The 26,040-nt window shown below is 46.4% G+C and overlaps 1 protein-coding gene across 1 annotated transcript in view; it reads right to left on the bottom strand.

Moving 5' to 3' along the window:
• LMBR1L (limb development membrane protein 1 like) overlaps window positions 1-25,746 on the bottom strand; it is a 44,297-nt gene extending 18,551 nt beyond the window's left edge. The window contains exons 1-4 of the mRNA XM_055003464.1: window positions 25,456-25,746; window positions 3,064-3,148; window positions 1,282-1,318; window positions 123-262 (exon numbers count right to left, since the gene is read on the bottom strand). Of these exons, the coding sequence (XP_054859439.1) occupies window positions 123-262; window positions 1,282-1,318; window positions 3,064-3,148; window positions 25,456-25,527 (334 nt within the window). The 5' untranslated portion in view covers window positions 25,528-25,746. The remainder of the gene's footprint in view (window positions 1-122; window positions 263-1,281; window positions 1,319-3,063; window positions 3,149-25,455) is intronic.
• Window positions 25,747-26,040: the final 294 nt, after the last annotated feature.

The raw sequence follows: 26,040 nt of genomic DNA, 5'->3' as shown, positions 1-26,040 counted from the left end.
ATTGCCAAAGAGAGTCTGACATATATAGCTACTCCCCACCTCCCACAGTCTCTGGAAGCAAAGCACGAACAGAAGTGCTGAGAACCTGAACTGCTTGCATGAGGCAAGCTTGAGAAACTCACCATGGACGAGGGAGCCATTCAGCCACTGGATGTAATAGTTCTGTGGAAAGGAGAGCAGGACTTCATTGCTGATGATGGAGAAGGGCAACAGGAGCACGGCGCCGAGAGATACGGCCAAGGTGAAGGTGCACAGCCACAGCCTGGGAAGAGGACGGAGAGGGGGAGTCAGACACGTGCCTGAAGACTACCCCCTGGCAAGTGACATAACCCCCCTCCTTCTGGAAGAAGGCCTGGTTGGCCCAGGCTGGAAAAGCCGGCAGTAGAATGGCCTGTTCCACTTGAGAGCGCAGGGGGTGGGATGCTCGCTTCGAGCCTTTCTTTGCATAAAACGTCCACGCAGAGAGACAACTAGCTTCATGGGGAGAATGGCACTGAAGGGGAGCGGGGAGGAACAGAATCAGAGAAGTGGTCAAGAGGGCCACTCGGCTCCAAGCTTGCAGGGAGCCTTCAACTTATGCGCCTCCCCCTATCACACCAAGATGCGCTGCACACACTGAGATTTAAGCTGCCGGTTTAAGGGTGTTTGATTACGGCCAGGGCCCTCAAAAGATACAAGCGGCCCAGGTCTTTCTGGAATCTGTAAAGGCCTGCCCCCTTTCTTTGCAGGGCTTCTGTTTACAGAGGTATCCCTCCTCCACTTGCAGCTTAAAGCAATACAGGCCGTTCTCCTGCTTCGGCACACACCACTTCCTTCCCCCCCCCCCCGGCGTGCACGAACCAGGCGGCTGCCTGCAGAGTCGGCAAAGCAGAGACCCATCTCTCCCCCCCCCCCACCCCCCGAAGCATGTATTGCGCAACCCTGGGGACCGCCCGCTGCCTCGCCACGGCTCCTTCTCTGCTCCAGCAGCTTGCTTCCCTCCTCGCACAGCAAAACTGGTCCTGAGCGCCTAGCCTCGCTTTCCCATCTGCTAGGTCTCCGTTTCCTCCTTCAAGACATCAAGGAGATACAAATTCCTCACGCTAGATCTACGCTTCCTCTAGCGGTGGAACCTGGAAGCCTCAGACGATTTAATACCTTCACAGCGGCGAAACGCAAACGTACACACTAAAACCACGAACAGAAAAGCTGGTATCCGATCAAGCAGGAGGAGAAATCAAAAGATGAGAAGCGGGGCGGGGCGGGGGGGGGGGTCAGTACAGGACGCACAAAGGAACTTACGCAATTCTGTTGACAGCGGCATCCTCGTCATCATCAACTGAGAGAACAGAAGAAAAACATTTCCTGTTAGTTTGAGCGAAAAGAGTCCAGTAGCACCTTTAAGACGAACCAACTTTACTGTAGCGTAAGCTTTCGAGAACCACAGCTCTCTTCGTCAGATGCATCTGAAGAAGAGAACTGTGATTCTCGAATGCTTATGCTACAGTAAATTTGGTTAGCCTTAAAGGTGCTACTGGACTCTTTTAGATTTTGCTACTACAGACTAATACAACTAACTCCTCTGGATCTATGTTAGTTTGAGGCATCACTTCTGAGTCCATCTGCAACATACACAAGCTAGGAAGAGACTCTAAGGGCATTTTGGTTTAGTGACTTGGAAGTTTCAAGGATGCATGCCCCAATCTGTTTCCCGCCACAGGCTTATTGCAGGACTACTTTGAGAAAGGCTCTCTGGACCACCGTGGTGCCAGAAATACCTTCAACTCCTCTGTGTAGCATTTCTACACAACAACTGTTTTTTGCTCTCTACAGGTGCAGCACAAAGTACAAGGGGAGGGAGGGAGGAGGTCAAATTGATAATAACCTGCCCAATAAAAACAACATTTTTATTCTTTTGCCGAGACTGAGAGTCTCCCGCAACCTTCTCAGTTGAAAGCCTGTCTTTGGATAATGTTAAGGGGTGAACATTAGGAAGCTGTCCCCAGCAACACACTGCAGAACCGAAACCTATTTGGAAGGCTGGCAAAGGCACCTGGGCTTGCTCCCCAAGTGCTACGTTTCCTAGGCTCACTGCTGCCACGGCAATTTGGTTAAACAAACAGCACAGTCTCTGATGAGAAGGAAGAGCCCTTTCCACAGGGGATGGCTACAAATATATAGAATAAAGCTACTGCTTGAAAAGAGCCCTAGAGAATGTGGCCTCCCTAAGGCAAACCGGTTGGGGGACGAACAAGAGACGCATCATCTCTGCTGCCTTCACTCGAAAGATTCTGCACAGCAGTTGACAAAGGAAGAGAAGCCCAAAGGGCTTATTTTGTTCATCGTGCGTTCGTCAGCTGGCCACACTTGGTCTACTTCCCAAGAACTCAAGCCTTTGCCAGTGCAATGCCCTATACAGAGCATGCGGAGGAGTTGCTATGAGATAGGGCAGCCGTGCCCAACAAGACGACATGGAGATCTTGGGAAGTGCTGGGTGGGAGAGGAAAGAGAAAGACCGCCCGTCCCCAGAGGTCACTTTGGGAAAGAGAGTCCAGCGATGCGGCCCCTCTCCTCCCGGCAGCAGTTCTGCAAGCTACTCGTTGCTGCAAGCAGCAGTCTTTATGAGTCCACGGAAGGAGCTCTTAGAATGGGTCATTCCTACATCGCCTGCGGTTGAAAGATGTCAAGGTTTCTACTGGAAAAGTGGAGGTTGGGGGTTGCTTTGAATTTAATCAAGCGCTTCTAAAAGTTAAAAAAACGGGGAGGAAACAGCTTGCGGGATGCTGTCCCTGTGGTCAAGGAGGAAACACCAGGGACGCAAAAAGCTTTCAAAACAGTTGGAACGGCGCAGGCGCCTCCCCAACAGGCCCTGAATGTACAAAGTAAGCAACACACTTTTCCTGTATCAGACACACCAACTGGGTTGGCGCCATCTCCGAGGGCAGTGGTGACACACAGAGGGGGATCAAAGAGGAACTGTTACATGCCCTCGTCTCACCGGGGAGTTTTCCTTACCGAGGACACACTGGAAACTATACGATTCATGAGTCACTCACAACCTTATACAACACTCTCAAAAGTTACCTGTGGTGAAGTCCGTGTGCCTTTTGAAGCGGGTTAGAACGAAGTGGCAGAGGATGTAGAGGCTGACAAAGAGAAGGGTGGAGATCTGCAGGGAGACAAACGGACACGGGTTAAGAGGCTAGCCGAGACCCAGGCCGCCACCTCCCTCTGCTGACCTCTGAAGGCGCACGGCCTGCCCCACCCAAAGCAACAGGGCCATGTGGATGTCAGAAGAAGGCAAGCATGACCTTCTCCCTGACCTACAGGTTCAGAAAACACAGTTCTATGTACACACCATCAACGGTGCACATCATCTCCGGAAGAGACTGTAAACAGACAGCAAGCAAACAACTCCCAAGGCCGGAACAGATTTGCACTGGTTATCTCCAAAACTAGTTGCGTTATGTGTAAAATGCTGCCAATCTAAGCAGACTAGTAGCTCTTCACTACTTAGATGGACACCAAAGGGTAGCAAATTTTCAAGGGTAGCATTTATTTATGACTGTTTTGACTACATTCACACAAGCCACTATTTCCCCTGCACTTTTTGCCTACCACACAACTAGAAGGCTTTCGTACTTCTTTTTTTTATTATAATCAGTAAATTCTACTGGGAACTAGTGGTCTAGCAATGTATTGCCATGATCACTAAACTCTCAGTTTTAATTTGTTAAAAAATCTGTAGTTCCTTTTGTTGTGGAATTATAAAAGGAAAGGTACAGGCAGTATTTTTCTCCTTGTAACTCAATAACAGAAGGGACTAGAGAGAGAGAGAGAGAATGTGAGAAAGAAAAAGAGAGAGGGGGGGAGAGAGAGAGACAAAGAGAAGCAAGCAAGCAAGCTCAGGCTTCAGTGATTCTGCCAGTATATTGTTAAAATGATAGTTTGGAATAGCATTTACCAGTCTGATGGCACGGCTGCTGGAAAAGCTGTATGCAACCTTAGCGGTGCAGTAGCCTGTTGAACAGGTCAACAAATATGGCTGTTGTGGATTTTCCGGGCTGTATTGCCGTGGTCTTGGCATTGTAGTTCCTGACGTTTCGCCAGCAGCTGTGGCTGGCATCTTCAGAGGTGTAGCACCAAAAGACAGAGATCTGGTGCTACACCTCTGAAGATGCCAGCCACAGCTGCTGGCGAAATGTCAGGAACTACAATGCTAAGACCACGGCAATACAGCCCGGAAAACCCACAACAGCCATCGTTCTCCAGCTGTGAAAGCCTTCGACAATAGGTCAACAAATAGTTGAACCAACGTTTTCAAAAATCATATCCTTGCTCACTACCAACAACCAAGACTCGAGCCAAACAAAGAGACGTTCAACCGCTCCTGCCATAAACACTGAAACATGCATAAGAAGTGCCACCTGCCAAACAGACAAGATAGCCAGAGGCTCAAGCAACCAATCAGAACAGCCACGTCCATTCACTGGGCACTTGGCTCATGACTAATATGTATTTTGCACAAGTTGTGAGCTGGGTTCAGTTACACAACCATGTCTTCCCACACTGGATTCCATGCAAAGTTGGTTGAAACTGTTTTGCTTTGCAAGCTGCTTGGGATAACAATAGGTTCAGGAGAGCGAGTTATAAATACCCAAAATAAATAAATGGAAACAGCGGGCGTGTCCATGTCAACTAGGAAGGGCGAAACCTGGAAAACGCAGCATTTGCCTAGCAGTTTGCATAAGCATTTCGGAAGGCGTTCTCCTCACACCCCTGAAGGCCCACCTTCTCCTGCTAGACGCAAGAGGGCTGCTGGCACAGAGTTGTCCAACGGAGACAGGCCACACTCACGGACGTTTCGCCTGTCACATGGCGTTTGTCTAGGCAGGGTTAGGGCATTGTGGCTATAGCGGTTAAAGAGACCAGATTAAGCGTCATTTTCTTTTGCTCACGTTTCAGACTCCTGATTCTATAAAAGCACCAAACACCAAACTGTGTGGTGACAGATGCCAGCCCGGCACATGAGGGGTGACCCGCAAACGAAACAGTATTCGTAAAGGGGAAATGGATCCAGAAAGGGGCCTATGCGCATACACGAAGCATTCCTGTCTAAACATGGAAGGTTTGGGCGGCTGGTTTTTCCTTTCATAATCTCTCATGCTTCATAGAAGAGGCACTGAAAGGGTCCCACATGCATGCACGTCCAATCCCACCACGCCAGGTTCACATTATGCAGTTTAACAACCCTTTAAAAGAGTCCTTCAAGCAACAAAGCAAGGATCCTTTAAGATTAGTATAAGCCCCTTCTTTGAGAGTGTGTGTTCATCAGGTCCCCCTCTCTCTCTGACGGAGAAAGAGAGATGCTGTTCTCTCGAAATGGCAGCAGAACACCACTCAAGGACCAAGTCACATGACTCCATTAGACATGGTCCCCCTTGTGGGTCAAAAATGGGGAACATATTCCCAGTCTGGGAATGCAAACAGCACAGAGGGCACAAAAACACCCCCTCGAGAGAAAGCCAGCAGTTAAAGTGAATGCACCCAGGAAATTCACAATAAAATAAGATTTTATAAGACAACAAACCTGTAAGGTCTCTCTTGCAGCACGTTCTACAACCCTGACTGGCAGGGAAAAAAGGGTTCTGAACTTGCATCAGACCCCAAACAGGACTTCAGGAATGAGCACAGAGGGAACCGCTTCAGCGTGCTCTACTGTTATCCTGACAGGAGATAATCAGGGCTTGGTGTATTCTGCACATGGGATGACGATGCAAACGCAGCATCTTATCTCTTTACCGTGAGTGCTGTTGAGGCTGGAGATCAACACTGCAGAAGCATGGAAGAATGACGCAATGAAGCCTCAAGGTGGGGGAGAGATGAAACTGAAAGGGGCTTGCGTCAGACCAGGAAGTACGCCTCTGGCCCTCCACTGGTCTACCTCCTTTCCCCTTGGCTACTAGGCCTCTCTTTCACCACCAGTGGCCGGAGTGTATGTGTGTTGTGTGCTATCAAGCTGATTGCAACTTAGGGCAATCCTACGCATGAGAAACCTCCAAAGTGTCCTATCATTAATAGACTTGCTCAGATCTTGCTGCTGGAAGAGGAGGATCCAGCGCCGTCCCTCTCCTCAGGTTTCAGAGGGGGATAAACCAAAGAGTTAGAGAGGTCAGGGCACTCTGTTTACTGCTCTAACTATCCTTTGACATGTAGATTTCTATTCTCAGGCATTCCTCCTCCTGACTTCCTCCTTCTCACTTCTTCTCTTCCTGGTATTGTTCCAGGCAACACCTCTCTCCTTCTCCTCCCTCCATCTTGGCAGCATGGATGCAGGCCTTGTCCTAGCATCCATGTCCATCCTTAAACTAGACAGGTAGTTAGGATCTCTCTCTCCTCCTTTCCTATCAGAGTATGGAGTTCCTACAATACAGAATTCTTATTTCTTTTCTAAATATAAAGCAAGTGTACGCTTTTGTTATTTTCGTTCCTGCACACACACACACACACACACACACACACACACACACACACACCAGCCAGCAGAACCAGCTAACAACCACCTATAATCACACTTCCTATGCCAAACAATGACTCTGCTAATGGCCCAAACATGGAATCCTTTAATTAGGTTTCTGGGCCCTACATAACGATTTATTTATCGTTTGCAGACTGGAGGACATGGCTTCCTTTATTGGCAGCATAGTGGTTAAGTGGTTGGGTTGCAAATCAGCACTCTGCTGGTTCAAATCCCACTACTGCCACAAGCTCAGCAGGTGGCCTTGGGTAAGCGCCACTCCTCTCAGCCCCAGCTCCCTAGGTGTATTGAGGAGATAATAATAATCCTGTCTTTGTTCACCGCTGTGAGTGGAGCAATAACTTGTCCAGAAAAACAGTGTATGCCCAGTTATTACTGAGTCAAGCGATCCTATTTGTGGTCTTCCTCTTCTCCTACTACCTTCGTCCATCCACTGCCACCCCATCTAAGATTTCTTCCACAAAGGTAAAAAGGAAGTAGAAGTGCAAAAGGACATGGACGCTAGTCAATCGGCATCCTGAATTTCCTGCCTGGGAGATGACATCGCAGGAAGCTATGCAGCAGAGCTGGCTGAGGTGGTTTCTGAAAGATGCCCTGAACTGTTTGAGCCAGAAAGATTGGGGACGTGCCCAGCCCAACCAAAGGAGTTGGCGCTCTTCAGCAACAAGAAAGAGGCAAAGAACACAGAACAAAACTTAGTTGCATCCCTGTTAAGGAACAGCCACGTAACTTAACATCTCCAGTTAGAATAGGACACGAACCACAGCTGTTATAAAATGGTTATCGTCAGTGTAAACAGAAGGGCCAGATAGCCATGTTGGTCCAAAGAAACAGAGGAGTGAGCTGTGTTAGTCTGTAGTCGCAAAATAGTAAAGAGTCCAGTAGCACCTTTAAGATTAGCCCACTTTATTGTGGCACAAGCTTTCAAGAACCACAGCTCTCTTCGGCAGATGCATCTGACGAAGAGAGCTGTGGTTCCCAAAAGCTTATGTTACAACAAAGTGGGTTAGTCTTAAAGGTCAAAAGAAACACCTCAATACCACCCATGAGAGCCAGGGTGTTGCGGTGGTTGGCATGAAAGACTAGGAGTTGGGAGATCCAGATCTCAATCCCTTTCTCTGCCAGGGAGGCTTCTTGTGTAATCCCAGGCCACTTTCTCCCCCATCCAATCTACTTCACAGGGCTGTTCTTGGAAGGATAAAATAGAGGTGGTGGTAAGCGGCTTTGAAGTCAATTCAAACCAAGCAAAAATGGCACAACACACCGTGAAAGCTTTTGAGTCCTCCAGAACTCTTCATCAAACGGGATGTTATCGTAGCAAGGAAATGTTTCAGGTTATGATCTTCGGGGCCTTTTGTCCACTCTGTTTGGAGCATTCTGCAGACTTCGGAGATGTTGGGCATAAGGCAGAGTTGGTAGCAGGTGCCCTTGGGCTTCTGAGATGAGTAAGGTGAGCACAGGTACAGCCCTCCAGGGCAAATATAAAAACCTGTGGTTAGCGTGTTCAATTTGGCACCGACAGACGTTTGATTAAGCGCTGTTTTTTTTTATACTGGCAACGGAGGCTTGTCACCGTTTTCACTTTCTCCTCATGAGGCCAAGGGCACCTGATTCCAACTCTGCCCTATTCCCGCGTCTTTTAAGTCTGCCGGACTTTGCAAACAGACAAAAAGATCTCAAAGATTATGGCCTGAAACATCTTCCCCCCCCCTCTCTTAACCCCTCCTTTAAAAAAAAAACACTCATGGAGCCCAATGGAGAATTCTAGAGAACTCAAAAGCTTTCCGTATGGTTGGTCTTAATAAACAGTATTACACAGAGTTTGATCTACCCATCAGACTTTGATAAACAACAGAACTTTCATGCTACAATGACACATCTCAGATATTTAGGTTCACATCCTAAGCCCCTACGTCTCTGAACTTCAGCCTGCTCCTCCTAAATCTTAGAAAAAGGGGAACAGCATCCCTTGACAATGTCTTGTCGAAGGCTTTCACGGCCGGAGAACGATGGTTGTTGTGGGTTTTCCGGGCTGTATTGCCGTGGTCTTGGCATTGTAGTTCCAGGAACTACAATGCCAAGACCACGGCAATACAGCCCGGAAAACCCACAACAACCATCCCTTGACAACTTTAACAAAAAAAGATACGTTGAAAACTACGTATACAATGCAGAAAGATGAGTCCTTCAGACTCATTTGTTTGTTTGCTTTACAGCATTTCTATTCTGCCTCTCTTAAAAAGAGTCGAGGTGGATCATAATATATTTTTATAATCTATAAACGACATAAAACAGCCCCCCAATTCATACACAAAAAAGTTTTGGTTTGCAAATTCTTAAAGACAGCAACGGGGGAGCTTTCCTCACTTCCCCTGTGAGTTATTCCACCAGGCAGGGACCAGAACTGAAAAGGCCCAAGGGTGAGCTCGGACAGATCATATCTACTTGCAGGCCAGGGGCTCCAAAATGCCCTGTTCAGAGGAACAGAGAACAACACGAGAAGCAGTCTGGCAGATATGTGGGTCATAGGCCATGAAAAGCTTTATAGGTAATTACCAGTAGCTTGGATTGAACCCAGAAATTCACTGGCAACCAACGAAGTGATTGCAAAATAGATGTCACAGGTTCATCCCATCTTGCTCCCGATAAGGATCAGGTTGCAGCATTTTTCACACACTGAACTTTCTTCAGGTGCAGTCCCATGTAGAGTACATTACAGCAGTCGAATCTCACAATCACTGACCCACATGGAGAGCCAGTTTGGTGTAGTGGTTAAGAGCATGGGACTCTAATCTGGAGAGCCGGGTTTGATTCCCCACTCCTCCGCTTGAAGCCAGCTGGGTGACCTTGGGCTAGTCACAGCTCTCTCAGCCCCACCCACCTCACAGGGTGTTTTGTTGTGGGGATAATAATGACACACTTTGTAAACCGCTCTGAGTGGGTGTTAAGTTGTCCTGAAGGGCGGTATATAAATCGAATGTTATTATGTAAATCGAATGTTATTATGGTCAGACCAAATGGGCCAAGGTAGAGAGCGAGTCACCGTGCCAGACGAAAACAGAGGAAGGCATTTTTCTGCAGCTGAACTCACCTACGGCACAGGATCAAGTAAAACCTCCAAGCGTTTCACTGAGTCGGCTGAACCCTATTAAATCTGGGGGGGGGGGGCAACACCCTCGTCCCCATGCTACAGTTTTACCAACCAACATCACCTACATCTTATCAGGATTCAGCTTCAACTTGTTCACTTGTAGCCACTTGACTGCAGCAAGCAAGCACTGGCACGGGACAGTCACAGGTGCTTGAGGTGGCTTAGAGAAAGAAACATACAGCTTGGTGAGGCCAGACCACCCAACACCAAAGCCTTGGATGAGCACACTCCCAAGGGCCTTAACACACGCAGCTGAAAGGCACGGGCGATAAAAATGAATTCTGTGGAAACCCCACAGGACAAATCCCACATTATACATATCTATGCGTTTCGTCTGTTTTGCAGAGAAGTCGGATCTGTCTGAGTCATTATTGCACGAATGAATGAATGATTCCAAGACAAACTCATTCAGGCCTGAGCCTGGACTGGCTTACCCCCCTCTTACAAATCTGTGGAACAGCCTGATCTAAACAAGACAGGGCTGTGGCACTCCCACAGCCAGAAACGGCCGCCTTCCCACGTCACACAGGCTGTAAACAGAAGGAACGGCACTTCCCCAATTTCATTCTTAAACAACCACGTACAAAGGGCGAGGCAAAGGTTGAAAGAGCAGGGCAGCACATTACGAGCCAAAGCAAATCACAGGACGGAACTCCAGCAACTAGGATGCTACGCTCCCATCTGCTCAAGTGTATCTTTCACACGAGCGTGCCTCTTCAAGCCCAAACACCCATTGGATTGGGTCAGCTGTACGGTACTGCTTTGCTAGCATTCATTTTCCAGGATAGAATCTGAACGACTTACGATCAGTTACAGATTTTCGCCCTTGTTTCTCTGTCTCCGTTTCATGATGGAGAAAACAAGAAAAGGTAAAGTCAAGAATCTGAACGCCAAGTTTGCACTCAGAAGCCACCCAAATTCTCTGCACGCTTGCCTGCCTTCGCTCACACCTTCCCTCATTTCGGACTATCAAGTGCACAATATCCATTTGGAAATGACGTGATATTGACTATGACAATTGGGATGTCATTTAGCTTTTCAACTTCCTGAAAAACTCATCAGATACACCGAAGCTCCATGATTTAAGAGTTATCTCTTGCACAACCCTTGGAACATGATAAAACACCCAAAGATCCATATAATGTGACTAACACTATTAACATCGTTTGAAACAGCGGATTTGACTCCTGTATTTGTATATGATAAAAGCTGAAAAAAATTGTTATTTTTAAAGTAGCAGCACAGAGGCTGCAACGGAATTTAGAGAGCGAGAGTTCAAAACAGCGTTCCTATTTACCTTTGCCTCTGTAGCCTGGCCAATAAATATTAGGAGACTTGGACACAGAACGTCACCTGTTACGGGGGTAGGATGTACACAAGCCGCAGACCACTACCTGGATACAGCGGAGTACAGAAGCTGAGTGTGTGCATCTGATACTCTCGTCTCGGGCTTTCTATGCTGCCTACGTCCTCCTATTCTAGCTTATTAGCAGGTGAAAGAGATCGCTTTCCCATTTTGAGAATGCAGAACAGGAACCAAGAAACACAGAACGCTGGAAGCATGCATCTACGGGCCAAGCTACACATGACGAATGACACTTGAACGGCAAGTGGATTGAGTGGAGGGCAAGTGAACAGGGAGAAATACACTTGCTGTTCAAGTGTCATTCGTCATGTGTAGCTTGGCCCTATCAGACATGAATGCCAGCGTATCTAGAAGGTACATGCCAAAGCGGCCAGGATCCCTCCAACAGGTACACTAAAACCCTCAACATTCAGAACCTCTGGAGATAACATCAGTGGCAGGTACACATTTTTACTGCTGTGTGTTCTACATAACGGGGAAGGGGGGCTGATGCAAGAAAGAACAAGCAAGCAGAAGTTGAAAGGTCAGGAGTAGAGTTCCACGCTGTCTCTGCTGAGACAAGGAATTTCTAGAGGAGACTCCAGACACGGCAGAGAGGGCGGGGGGGGGGGAAACAGGTTAGAGTCCGACTTGGGGGTGGGGATAAAATTCAGGCCAAGCGTTTTTTTTTCTGGTTTGTATGTCACTCAGATGTTCTGTCTGCCTTCACAGAAGTAAATGTGGAGTCTCTTCTACAACTCCTGTACAAGAATAAGCTAATCCATTTCACTCAAGAGACATCCCAGCTTGGCCAAAGGGACTGCCGGATTAGTTTGCACAGATCGGCTTGGAATCCGATATACCTGAGAAAGGCCATGTTAAAATCTGATCATACACAGGAATTCTTCAAGGAGCAGATCCTACAAAGAGTGTGCTATCCTCTCTGAAGAAGCCATGCGCATGACAAATTGTGATACAGCTTCAGGCGTGCCCTCCTGCAAAGTGAGCACCACATAAAACTGAATACCGCCACACAAACCATGCTAAAATTTTAAAAAGTGCTGCAATTGACCGCCACACAGGCACAGGACAGGAGCAGAACCCACCGATTCTGTGTTTGCCTGTTAGCTTCCACACCCATTTTCAAGAATTGGTTCTGACCTTCAAAGCAACTCTTCACAGCATGGAACCTCCGTAACTCAGACTGCCTCTTCCTCCGAGAGTCCCTTTGCCCACTGATGATAACTACATGACATCACTGTTGGTCTGTAGTAGAAGAGCAAGAATCGGGTCCAGTAGCACCTCTGAGACCAACTAGATTTCCAGGGTGTAATGTGCCGCCAAGTCGCCTCCGACCTACGGCGACCCTATGAAGGAAAGACCTCCAAAACATCCTGTCATTAACAGACTTGCTCAGATCCTGCAAAGTGGAGGACGGGGCTTCTTTGATTGAGTCAGGCCACCTCATTTGGGGTCTTCCTCTTTTCCTCCTGCCTTCCACTTTTCCCGGCATTATTGACTTTCCCAGAGAATCTTGTCTTCTCATGATGTGACCAAAGTACGATAGCCTCAGTTTTGTCATTTTAGCATCTGGGGAGGATTCAGGCTTGATTGGATCTAGTGGCTTTATACCACATTTAAACAGGAAAAACAAGGCATTTCAGACCTTCAGCACAGATGGGACCTGAGAACAATTTTAATTCTCTCTCTGATCACCAAAGATGCGTGCATAGACACTTGCATCTGACAAAGAGAGCTATGGCTCCCGAAAGCTTATGCTACAATAAAGTTGGTTAGTTTTAAAGATGCTACTGGACTCTTTACTATTTTGCATCTGACAAAGAGAGCTGTGGCTCTCGAAAGCTTATGCTACAAGCTTATGCTGGGTTAGTCTTATGCTGGGTTAGTCTTAAAGGTGCTACTGGACTCTTTACTATTTTGCATATATACTAGCATGGATGCTGGCAACTCCAAACTGCTTTCGCTAGAAGAATGTGCTATGCAAGAGGAACGTCAGCAGGCTTTCCAAAAAACAAAGAAATGTGAGCCACAGACTGAAAGTGAAGGGACAGCTGACATCAGTCTCAGATGGCAAGAGGACGAACGCAAACTTTTTTCCTTTTGTCCGATGGGCTCACAGTAGTGAGGCATACCTCAGGAATGTCAGAGTTATGTGCATCAGCAAAAACAGGGAGATGTCAAACACACTCAGCTTGTTACACATACAGTTTAACAGCTGCGGAAAACGTTTGAGCAAAAGCTACAAGACCCCTCACTGTAGACAGCTGCCTGCCGCAAGGAAGCGGCGGCATTATCAGAGTTAATTAGTTCAGTGATGCCTCAGTAATGGTCTGTTCTATTGGGGTATCTTGTTCCATCCTGTACCAAACTCTGCATTAATCCTCCTTTGCCTACTCATCAACGGGTGGGAGAAGTTCTTATCTACCCTGAACGGACCGATTACTCTTTTGGACGTAGTTTCAAACCGGCCTTGCTTTGCAACATCTTTATCCCTCCCCTCACCCATCTTCCAGTTGTGTAGATAAATCAGAACTCCCCAACTTCACTGAGCTGCAAGGCACTCTGGGTGTCCTGAGAAAGCGTTGTGGGCACCACGACAAAGTGCCAAAAGGAGGGCAAATCACAAGTCTTTCCCACGGGGGCAGAGCCATCACAAAATGGCTGCCACTGGGAGATCAGCCGTTTGCTTTCAATTTCCGAAGCGAGGAGAGGGTTGCCTTCCCACTCAGCCACAGGGAGAAACTGCCAAACATAAGGAAATCTATGGCCACGTTGAGGGTGCACAGTTGTGGCACGGTCTGCATTAGTGCTTTGCTAGTCAATCAGCAGGAAATCTGGAATTCTGCCCCCCCCCATTCCATTTAAAAATTTTCGAGGCTCAAGCAGCAAGAGGGGCACCAAGAAAGAAAATGGCAGACATCATGGTGCCCAAGGTCCGGACACCACACAGGGGGCCACCAATACAAATGGACAGACCTGATTATGTACACGGCATGCATCTGACAAAATGCACTGTACTTCACAAATGCTTATACTGGAATAAATTATGTTGCTCTCTAAGGTGCCAGGGGAATCCTATTTTAATGCAAAAAAAGCATACATCCATAACAACTAACTTATCTCCAAACACAAGCTCTCAAACAACTCCTTCCACAGAAGCTACCGCACAGACAAGGTACAGACTTGGGTACGTATGCAGAAAATTGTTGGTAAACGAACCTAAACAAGAATAAAATGGACTTCCGGTTTGGGATTCATGGAGGTCTAACGCAGCTCCATTTGTGGAGCTGACCGGATTGCCGTTTTAACCGGCCGGAGGGGTGAAAATAACCCGCGGCCGACTGCTCTCAGGCGGGGAGCAGGCAAAGAACGCTCAAGACCCTAGGGTGAGTTAGATCTCGGACGAGGGGGGGCTCTACACAAGGAGTCTCCCCCCCGATCCTTGAGGTCCCACCTTGCGACGGGTCGGCTATAATCTCTGCGGCAATTTTGGGGCCAATTCGGCTGGCATAAGACCTACATACCCAAGCTTCGATCGGGGAGGGAAGTCGAGAGGAGAATTTAAGATCGAAACAGCGATTACAACCCGAGAAAGCTGGAGAGAAGGTAAAGATCGCTATCTCTTGAAACGGGACAGATTGACAAAAACAGAGAGGAAAGAAAGTAGACTTTTAAACTGCAACAGACTAGCGAAAAGGAGGTGAAGACTCGGCAGGAGTTGTATTTTAAAAGAGACTAAGTTTAAAGAAGTTATTACAAAAATCGGACTATTGTTTTGAATACCTGTGGTTTTGGAGCTGTGGGAAAAAGACACCATCGCGAGACCTGCTGTGGGAAGACGGGAGACAGGAAGTGCGTAACAACAATAGAGTGGCTGGAGGGAAGCGGCCCTTGCCAAAGGGCAGGAAGTGGGGAATCGCCATCTTTGAAAGTGGAAGGGTCGTGGCTTCAGCGGAAGAGGAAGTAGGCCATCTTGGATTATAATAACATAGAGAAACCATAGAGAAAAGACGCCCGACATTTTGGATATAAAAAATTAATTTTGGCAAAGATTGGGACATTTAAAAAAAAGGAAAACGTTTAATTATACGCCACGGAGCTGAGGAAGAGAGCAGATTCGTGGGAGCGAGCTAAAGCAAGCCCCACGATGTCGAAAAAAGAGTGGCAATCGGCAATAGAAAACTTGGACAAAAAACTTATAGACATGATGAAAGAACTTAAGGACACGAAATTGGAGCTTATTAAAGAGGTCAAGGAAGTTACACAGACAGTAAAGTCGGAGCTGTCAGAAGTGAAAAAAGGTGTGGAAACGATTAGCAGTGAATTACAAGGAACGCAGCAGAGAGTTAAAACAGTAGAAGACGCGATGGAGAATTTAATAGACACGCAACAAACAGAGATGAGGCTGGTGAAGGGGAGGATGTCAGTTGCAGAAACTAAACACATGGAGAAGCAGCTTCGTTTTCGTGGTCTGCCAGAAGTGGAAGGGAAGTCAGCGCAAGAACAGATGACTGAGGTGTTGGCTGATTACCTGGGGAAGGAGGAGGAGGAAATTGTGGCTATCCTAGATGTGGCGTATCGTGTGAACTCGAGAATTGCAACCCAGAGGAAACTACCAAGGGATGTGATTGTGCAGTTTACAACTAGAAATATGAAAGAGAGGATTGTGACCAAACAATTTCAAGATCCATTGGAGATTGATGGCAAGACGATTATTATAATGAAGGAACTGCCCAGATCAGTGTTATTGGACAGGAAAAAATATAGAGTGCTAATTCAGACTTTGAAGGACATGAATATCAGATACAGATGGGAGTTACCGGAAGGAGTGTCCTTTGAGTTTGGAGGGGCAAAAAAACGCATCAGATCTGAGCGGGAGATGGAGAGATTTATCAAGGACAATGAAAAAGACTTACCAACAAAACCATGAATATGGAGTGTAAAGTATTATCTTGGAATGTAAATGGACTAAACTCACCGAATAAGAGAAAAAATATTTTTCATTGGCTACTAAAACAAAAATGTGATATTGTTTGTTTGCAGGAGACCCACATTAGAAAACAGGATGTAAAATATTTAAAATCTGGAAAATGGGGCAAAGAATTTGTAGCGGCTTCCAACAAGAAAAAAAGAGGAGTGGTGTTGTATATAAAAGAGGAGCTGCAGCCAAAATTTGTTATGAGAGATGTGGAAGCTAGATTTGTAGCAGTGGAATGTAATTGGAACTTAAAGAGAGTGTTGGTAGTCGGACTTTATGCACCTAACGGTGCAAAGGAAAGCTTCTTTGAGGACTTAAGGAAGCACCTAGACGATCTTGTATATGACCAGATAATTCTTGCTGGAGATTTCAATGGAGTGACAGATTTGGAATTAGACAAAAAGACTACAAAAGCACAAAAGAAAAGAGGACTATTGCCAAAGCTTTTTTTTGAGTTGATTCAACAAGAGACTCTCGAAGACGTATGGAGGAGAGAATATCCTAAAACCAAACAGTTTACTTTTTATTCTGCAAGGCATCTTACATTATCAAGAATTGATATGATCTGGGCCTCAAAGGACTTAGTGCTATGGACTAAGGAGGTAGAAATAATGCCGATGGTAGGCTCAGATCACAACCCAATTATGTGGAAATTTGGAAAAAGGAGAAAAAGGAAAGCCTGGAGAATAAATGAGGACCTGTTACAGGAAAGTGAGAATATGGAAACACTGAGAAGAGAGACTAAGTTTTTTATACAATACAACGTGAATAAAGAAGTACCAACCAGTAAAGTTTGGGACGCGTACAAGGCGGTTGTAAGGGGCATACTAATGGACTTAAATGGTAGAGCAAGGAAAAAGAAAGAGGAGAAAAGACAAGAGATTGAGGAGAAAATAAAGGCCAAAGAAGTACAGTTAAAAAAGAGACCAGGGAAAAAGAAAATACATCAGGAAATCAAAATTCTTCAAGAACAGTTAACAGCAATGAGCAACAAAGAATTGGAGTGGAACCTTAAAAGACTGAATCAAAAAGCTTTTGAGGGTGCTAATAAACCTGGGAAATATTTGGCATGGCAATTAAAGAAGAAAAGGGAAAAGAAAATAATAAATAAAATTTGTGAAGAAAACAAAACGTATTTGGAGCAGACTACCATTAGCAGAGCCTTTTATAAATTTTACGCTAAGCTGTATAATAAAAAAGAAGTAAACAAAGAATCAATAGCATCATATTTGGAGAAAACCAAACTTCCAGAGATCTCGGAAGCTTGGAGAAATAAGCTGAACAGTGAAGTAACTGATGAGGAAATAAATATGGCAATACAATCCGCAAATCTAGGAAAGGCGCCAGGGCCAGATGGACTTACGGCTAAATTTTATAAGACAATGGCCAATGAACTGGCACCATTCCTAAAAGAGGTGATGAACGGAGTTTTTAGGGATCAAAGAATTCCAGACACTTGGAGCGAAGCGAATATATCATTGATCCCAAAAGAGGGCCAAGATCTGACTAGCGTGAAAAATTATAGGCCTATATCACTACTCAATAATGACTATAAAATTTTTGCGAAGATATTGGCGGAGAGATTGAAGGGGTGGCTCTCGGAAGTCATAGAGGAGGAACAAGCAGGCTTTTTGCCAGACAGACAAATAAGAGACAACTTAAGGACAGTGATCAATGCTATTGAATACTACGACAAGCGTTGTGACAAAGAGGTTGGTTTCTTCTTTGTAGATGCTGAAAAAGCGTTTGACAATTTAAACTGGGACTTTATGTTTGCCACTATGGGAAAGCTACAACTGGGAGAAAGATTCGTCAGAGCAATTAAGGAAATCTATAGAGACCAGACTGCAGCAATTGTAGTGAATGATGAATTGACCAAAAAATTGACGATTAGTAAAGGAACAAGACAAGGTTGCCCGTTATCTCCATTGTTGTTCATTTTAGTATTGGAGATTCTGATGATACAAATTCGACAAGATGAGGAAATACGAGGAATAAAAATAAAGGACTATTCATATAAGGTCAGAGCATTTGCAGACGACATAATGTTAATTGTAGAAGACCCACTGGAGAACATGCCAAAAGTGATAGACAAGATCAAGGAGTTTGGAGATTTGGCAGGTTTCTTCATTAACAAAAAGAAGTCAAAGATATTATGCAAAAACATGACTAAGCAGAAACAACAATTGTTAATGGAAACAACGGATTGTGAAGTAACTAGTAAGGTGAAATACTTGGGAGTTGAGCTGACTGCAAAAAATATAGATTTGTTCAAGAATAATTATGAAAAATTATGGACTCAGATAGAGAGAGACTTGATCAAATGGAATAGATTGAACCTGTCATGGTTGGGCAGGATTGCAGCAGTTAAGATGAATGTGTTACCAAGAGTAATGTTTTTGTTACAGACAATACCAATCATCAGAGACTCTAAACAATTTGAAAAATGGCAGAGGAAAATATCAGATTTTGTTTGGGCAGGCAAGAAGCCTCGAGTGAAAGTAAAAGTTTTACAAGATGCAAAGGAGAGAGGCGGAATGCAACTGCCCAATCTGAGACTTTACCATGATGCAATCTGCCTAGTTTGGCTAAAAGAGTGGATGACATTAAAGAATAAGAAACTATTAGCCCTAGAGGGATATAAAAAAATTTTTGGATGGCACGCATACCTATGGCATGACAAAGTAAAGGTCAACTCGATGTTCCTGCATCATTTTGTAAGGAGAAGTCTATTTACAATCTGGAAGAAGTATAGAACTTACCTACAAGAAGGAACCCCCTTGTGGGTGGTTCCATATGAGGTGATAGATCCGAGAGCTGTGGATAATGAACAACAATGTTTAACGTACAAAGAAATAACTAAGATTGAAGTATCTAAACTTAGAATAAAGACGCAAGAGGAACTATCACCTAACTATGATTGGTTTCAGTATAGACAGATTAGAGACTTATACAACTCAGACTTTGCAAAAGGGGGCATACGAACAGAGAACTCGGAACTAGAGCAGACCCTTCTTAAAGAAGACAAGAAAAGAATATCCAAGGTATACCAAGTATTGCTGAAATGGTATACTGAGGATGAGATAGTTAAAACATAGATGGTGAAATGGGCTATAAATTTCAATAAAGAAATAACAATGGAGGCATGGGAATACTTGTGGAAAACTACAATGAAGACAACGACATGTATCAATATTAAAGAGAACATTTTCAAAATGATCTATCGTTGGTACATGACACCAAAGAAGATTGCGCTAGGGAATTTGAATACTTCTAATAAATGCTGGAAATGTAAGAAACATGAGGGCTCCCTCTATCATATGTGGTGGTCGTGTGAGGTAGCTAGGCAGTTCTGGGGGGAAATAATAAGAGAAATGAGTGAAATTTTACAGTTTCAAATAAATAAGAACCCAGAACTCCTGCTGCTAAACTTGGGAATGGAGGGAATTCCAGCCCATCATAGGACGTTGATTTTTTATATGACTATAGCAGCTAGACTTTTGTATGCGCAGAAATGGAAAGTACAAGAAGTACCAACTATTGAAGATTGGATCTACAAATTGCTGTATATGGCTGAAATGGACAAGATGACAAGAAAACTGAGAGATCTGGACTCAGGGCAGTTCAACACAGACTGGGAGAAGCTGAAACAATACCTGGAGAAGAAATGGGAGGTGGGAGGAAAACTGTGGCAGTTTGAGAACTACTGAAATATAATAAAAGTATAAAAGAGAGGGGTGACTTTACCGGGGGAGGAAGAGAAATGTGAATTTATAAGCAGTTAGATTAATTGATTGAGATATATATAGATATGTATAGGTCAACTGATAGAGAATAATTAATGATAAGGTTTAAACATGAGGATTGACTAACTAACAATATTTTCTTTCTTTGACAAGATTTATATGCACCAAACTGAATGTATAGAAGAGTTAAATTGATTGAGTATCTGAGGAGTTATATAGAATTACCATAAAAAGTTGAAATGAGTAATATATAGAGAACAAATCAAATTGTTTGATTTAAATGTGGGAAATTTTTATGGTTTATGATATATAGGTTTATATAGAATTATTCAAAACTGGAAAATGGGATAAATTGTTTATCTAAAGGCGTATAGTTTGGGTGTATAATAATTAAAGGAGTTAATGATGCACTGCTTAATATAATGGAGAATGTATATCTGTTTTAGACAGAGGAATTTAATAGAAGTAAGGGAAAAGGGACAGAGGGTGGGAAAGCTGTTGGAAGTCAACAAAAGGGGGGGAAAGGGAGGGGGTTAGAAACGAAAAATTAGGGGAAAATTGATTGTAATGTAAAAATAAAAATGTTCTAACCCAATAAAAAATTTTTCAAAAAAACAAGAATAAAATGATCGGAGGAGGACTGAATATGTTCTAGGAAGTACAGAATGTTGAGGTTCAGTCAAAGAAAAAAAAATAATAAAGGGGGGCGCCAATGAGTCAGTTCAAGCTCCTCAGATTCGAGAACCCCCCAGTGGGAGATTTCAGTGGGAGGGTTCACTTCTCACAATTCTTCAAGGGCACCAGTTTGTGTTATTCTGTGCTGGAGGCTGTCCCATAGCTGCAGCGTGATGAAGCAGAAGAAAACAGAACACCTTCCCTTTGTGAACGAGTGCCAAGTGACGTAGGCCAAGACAACAGTGGCATACCTGAAGATGCCTGGCAGATAACTGCTTAGGTTCAGCACAGATGCCTGCTGGCGGCAGCAGTCTGGGGATGAAGGGGGAGGGGCTCCATCTGGGAGATTAGCCCTAGAAATTCTACATTCTTGATCAGTCGCATTCTGTGCCGCTGATATTTATAAGTGTATTTTAACTGTGTAAATGAGATGTTTTTAGAATCGTTAATTATAGTAATTGCTTTATATATTTCAACCTTTATGTATCTCGTAATCCGCCCTGAGCCTGCTGGAAATGTGGGGAGGGCGGAATAAAAAATCGAAATAAATAAATTAAATAGAAAGGAAATGTGAATAAGGGTAGAACGCTTGGGGTGGAGGGCGTGTTGATTCAAGTCATTCGGAGAAAACGGAGGCGGAAGGAAGGAGGATATTTGCTGCCAAGCCGTTTCGCTTTTTCAGTACCAGGCCTGTGAAAAGTATGAATTTGGGATGGATAAGCCAGGAGGAAAGAAGAAGTACAATATTTTCAGCAGCCCTGAGGTAAATAAGAAATGAAGATCCAGATAATTCAAAAATACAGAACATGTTTTCCTCAGTATTCTCAGGACTCAAATGGCTTGAACCCTACCTAGTAGATTTCCACAAGCACATGGAAGAGGGCGATTTTTGCCAATCTCCCCTTCAGCAGGAAATCTCAGATTCCCTAAAAACTATTATTGGAGACCCCCCCCCTCCTCCAGGAACAGCATTTGGGGGTGACGCAGGAACCGTCCAAAAACACCCTCCTTGCAATCTAGGCAGGATCCTACCCAATATTTCCGTATGTGGGGGAGGAGGCCAAAGGTCACAGCGTATGTCAGCACCCGCAACACAGGGAAATCTAGTCATGAGGTCCGGGAAGAAAAGTTTAGGTTGCTACGTTGGAGACCTAGAACTACAAGGTAACATTAATAAAAATACTACCCATCTCACATACGAGGCTAGCTATGCAAGCAGAGTAGAGAATTCCAAAGGTGGCCGCAAGCTAAAAAGTTAGGGAGCCCTGGCAGAAGGCGTAACTGGTCTGTATTAAGCAATGCTGAAAGTTTACTGTTGCTTGAAGACATCAGAAGTGCCAAGCTGAATCGGATCACGGTCCACCAATTGGCCAGTCCACCTTTGCTCTAGAGCAAAACCATAATCGCACACGTGCCCCTCCTGCGGACAGCTTCAGGTGGGTAGCCATGTTGGTCTGCACTCGAAGAGCCAGATCCAGGTCCAGCAACGCCTTCAGAGACCAACTAGATTTCCCAGGTTGTTCATACAGGGCTGAGGAGCAATAGCTCCGCAGTGAAGGAGCTGTAGACCACAACAGCCAAAGGGGGAAGATGCTTGCCTGCACGTTTGACTGACTGCCTCTCCGCAGCTGTGAGAGTACGTCCAGAGGTGGCAGAAGGGCAAATATTCCCGGACCTATGGCTTAGCCCAGACATCTCACACCAACGATTACCCCTGCTTAGCCTGCGCTCTGCTGCAACTCTGAGACACTCAAGTTAATCCAAGCATTTCTGGCCCCGCAGTTTCATCCCCGAGAGACTGAATACTTTGTCAGCATTACTCTCCATTACCTTTCCTAGATGGGAAGGAACCTTTGAAACTCGCTGCTAACGCCAACTTGGCACCACCGGGCTGGCTGCTCCTTTTTCATAACCCTCAGTGCTCTTTCCTTGCTAAGCAGATAACTGCAATCAATACCAAACTCCAAATCCCTGCTAATAATGCTGGAGTCCACAGACAGGACTCTGGACTCACCTTTAGCACAGAGAGCCACGCTGGGAAGGACGAACTCCGTGGCCCTCTCTCGGGAGACGGATGCCAAGAATCTCTCTGCCTGCCAACCCTCCCGTATCATGCACAAGCTGTATGGGTGGCAGTCTCTGGGCAGAGATGCATCTACAAATAAAGATGTCACACTAGCTATATCACCATCTCAGAACCCGCGCCAAGCACTCTGAAATTGAGCCACTTGGCACCAGGCGTCAAAATATAGCTCCCTGCGAACACTCAGGGAGACTCTGGCTTAGTACTCCCTGCAACAGAGAAGAATCCTTATTTAAACTGTGGGCCAAACCAGGATAACTTCCCAAGGAGGTCAAAGGCAAGCTGTTCTCCCACAGTCACAGGTAACAGCCTAGCATTAGAGACCAAGTAAACCTGCCAACTCTTACAAGCAAGTACAGCTCAGGTGCTCCTATTCGGCTTGAATGCACAATTTCATGTAATAACTGCTGCCTTTTTTTTAAGTTTCTAATGCTGCCAGGAGCTTTCCAAGTTTGGCAAAGTCCCCACCTGGTTTCCCAGAATTAAGAGGCCCAAATGTGGATTCTGGCCAAGCAAACAAAGAAAACTAGCTTGGCGTAAAACACAAAACAGTTAAACAATCATTTGGAATACTTGTCAAAAATTAAAACAGTTAAAACAATCATTTGGAATACCTGTCGCAGCTGGGCAAAATGTTTGTTATCTGACATATCAGTTGGCTTGTTGTGGCATAAACGTTCACAGGGCAAAACCTGAGTGCATCAGAATGTCGGAGTCTATGCATGCATGCGCGTGCACACACGGGTTGAGAGAAGTGGCAACACATCTGGGGCACTTATATTAGGTCACAATAATTATCCCTGCGTCCTGCCCTCTCCCTAAGAACCCAAAATGAGCACACAGTTTTCCCAGTAGTTTCCTATCCAGTAACTGCCATGGACCCATCAGCGACTGAAATATGCCCAGATGCCTCCAAAGCCAAGGTTCACAAGCAAGAACTCATTTGATGGGGGTTAGAAAATTCTTGGAGAATCAGCTATATTGTAAGGCAAGAGGGGAAAAGCAAAATATGAACTTTCACAATTCATTTACTGTAAATGTAGTTTGGTAAATGTTTAAATAATAAGGTCCTAATGAACTTGGGAGCACCTGCTATTGAAAGTCAAGAGAGAAACAAGATCTACAGAGTTGATTCCCTCCCTTTACCTGAGGCTGTTTCTTGCTAACATTTAAATGGTTTAATGAGTTGCTTTCTAACCTAAAGGCCAGCAACAGTGTGGTTATGCATGATCTTAAGAAGTGCTTGGCTTTTGCCACTGCCCCTCAAAATATTATTTTTTAACTGTAAGTGGGATACTCCTCTGAGCTGAAATGCATATTGGACTTAGCGTTAAAAATGCACAAGATAGCGCTGGAAGCAGGCCAGAGCTTGTCCTTGAAACATAAGCTGTTGCCAGCTCACAGCCTAGAGATTCTTCCTCAGTACCTTTCAGCTCACAGGGGTATTGAGCTATGATGCAACCATTGTTTCTCCTGCCTACCTTCTATCCTTTTCTTCCTCTCTCCTCACCTGCTGTAGGAAACAGGATGCAAAGCATGCCCTAAGGCAGGGGGGAGAGGGAGAGAAATAAAAGGACTGGGAAAAGGATGGGGTACAAGAGTCAGGACTTACTTGTCTCCCAAAGAACGAATGCAAAATTACAGAGAGAGACTTGCCGAGTTATGTGCAGGCAATCCTGTCTTTAAAGCCACAAAGGATAAACAATCAATTCAACAAAGATGACCACAGAGAGCACATTTGGTATCATCTACTTCAGTGTAAACCTTGGCCTGGACAGCCCAGGTAAGCCCGATCTTGACAGATCTCAGAAGCCAAGCAAGGTCGGCCTTGGTTAGTAATTGGATGGGAGACCTCCAACGAAGACCAGGGTTGCAGAGGCAGGCAATGGCAAACCACCTCTGCTAGTCTCTTGCCATGAAAACCCCACCTGGGGGTCACCATAAGTCAGCCATGACTTGACGGCACTCTCTACCACCACCACTTCAGTATAAAGTGTGCAGACTGCACCATGCTGAAGCCCACCTGGCCAGACAAGATTTGTATAGCAACGGCGTCCTAACTCTGGAGCCTGTGGAACAGCCCGTTCTTCAACTACCTGCTGTAATATTTCTTGGTTCCACCATTGCCAGAGGCAAGTACAGAAAGAGTAGAGGTTTACGCACCTGCGGGCCCACTGCCTGGAATACATGCTTGGCTCTTAAGGATGTGTCTTGGCCAGAACAACTCAGGGACGTAAGCTTTCAGCTGTCTGGACATATAACTATACCCACTACTAATAAAATCCCCCCACTCCAAACGCAGTATTTAAGCAAAACAGCGTGGATAAAAGCAGACGGACTGTAAGATCTTCCGGGCAGGGACCTGCTTTGTTTCTTGTCATGCTGCTCTAAAAAGATCAACCCACTCTCAGGGTGCCCGAGAAACCTGAGTCTATCCCAGGCTTGGACTGGGGGAAAAAAACCCCGAGGTACCAAACTCTTTCAGGTCACGGGGCCGTGCGGGGAACGTCGCCCCGCGCTGTCTAGGGGTCCCCCCCCCCCGTCCCTCACGGGCCCTGCTGAGCGTCTGCTGGTACCGAGGCAACCCCCAGGCGCACCAGCCGCGTCGGGAGCTCTGCCTGCACGCGGGGAGGGGCGGCCGGAGCCTCCTGGAAACGGCGCCACGCGCCCCCCCCCCCCGAAGGAAACGAGCGGAGCCCCCCCCCCCGCCCCGCACGGCTGCCCACTCGTTAAAGGGAAGGCACCAGCGAAGCGCCTCCCGCGGCCACTCGGCGCGAAGGAAGGCGACGCTTCCGCAAGCCCAAACCCCGGGCGAGACCTGCCCTGGCCGGCGACCCAGCGAGCTGCGCACCGCGCTCGGGAGGCAGTCCGCGGCAGCCCCGGGCGCAGCAGGAGGAGGCCCCGACCGGACCCGCCGCCGCCCCCCGGCCCGGACTCACGAGGCACTCGCGGACCCTCTCGTGGAAGAGCTGCTCCCGCACGGCCAGCGCCTCGTACTCCGCCGCGTCCATTCTCGGGCCAGCATGGCTGAGGGCGGGCAGGGCGGGCAGGGGCGCCCGGGGCGGCGGCGGCGGCGGCGGCAGCGGCAGCGGCAGGGAGCCCAGAGGCCACGGCCCCGAGCGGGCAGCCAGGCTGGGCGGGCGCGGCGCCTTCGCCGTTCCGGGCGCACCGTTTGCAGCGCGGCCGCGTTCCGGGAGCGTCACGAGACGAGCTGCTCCGCCGCGCGCCCTTCTGCGGCCAGCCGAGCAAAGGGAGCCGCTCCGCGGGACGCGCCGATTGGCCGCGGAAGGAGTTTGAGGGCGCGCTTCTCATTGGCCGCCTGCGCGGAGAGGCGCGCGAGCGGGTAGGCTGCGCCGCGCGCCCTTCACGTCTCGGCTGCCGAGTGACTGGCGCGGCCGCGCGCCCTGCTGGCCGGGGAGGGGGGCGCTGCGGGAGCTGCGGGCCCGCCTCCTTTTGAGTTCCCAAGGGGGGGGGGGTCGGATTCTTTTCCCTCCCCTCGATTTTATTTTATTTGCAAAAAAAAA

The sequence above is a fragment of the Eublepharis macularius genome, chromosome 19 (assembly GCF_028583425.1).
Source record: "Eublepharis macularius isolate TG4126 chromosome 19, MPM_Emac_v1.0, whole genome shotgun sequence".
Lineage (NCBI taxonomy): Eukaryota > Metazoa > Chordata > Lepidosauria > Squamata > Eublepharidae > Eublepharis > Eublepharis macularius.
This window is presented reverse-complemented; position numbering and strand designations above follow the sequence as displayed.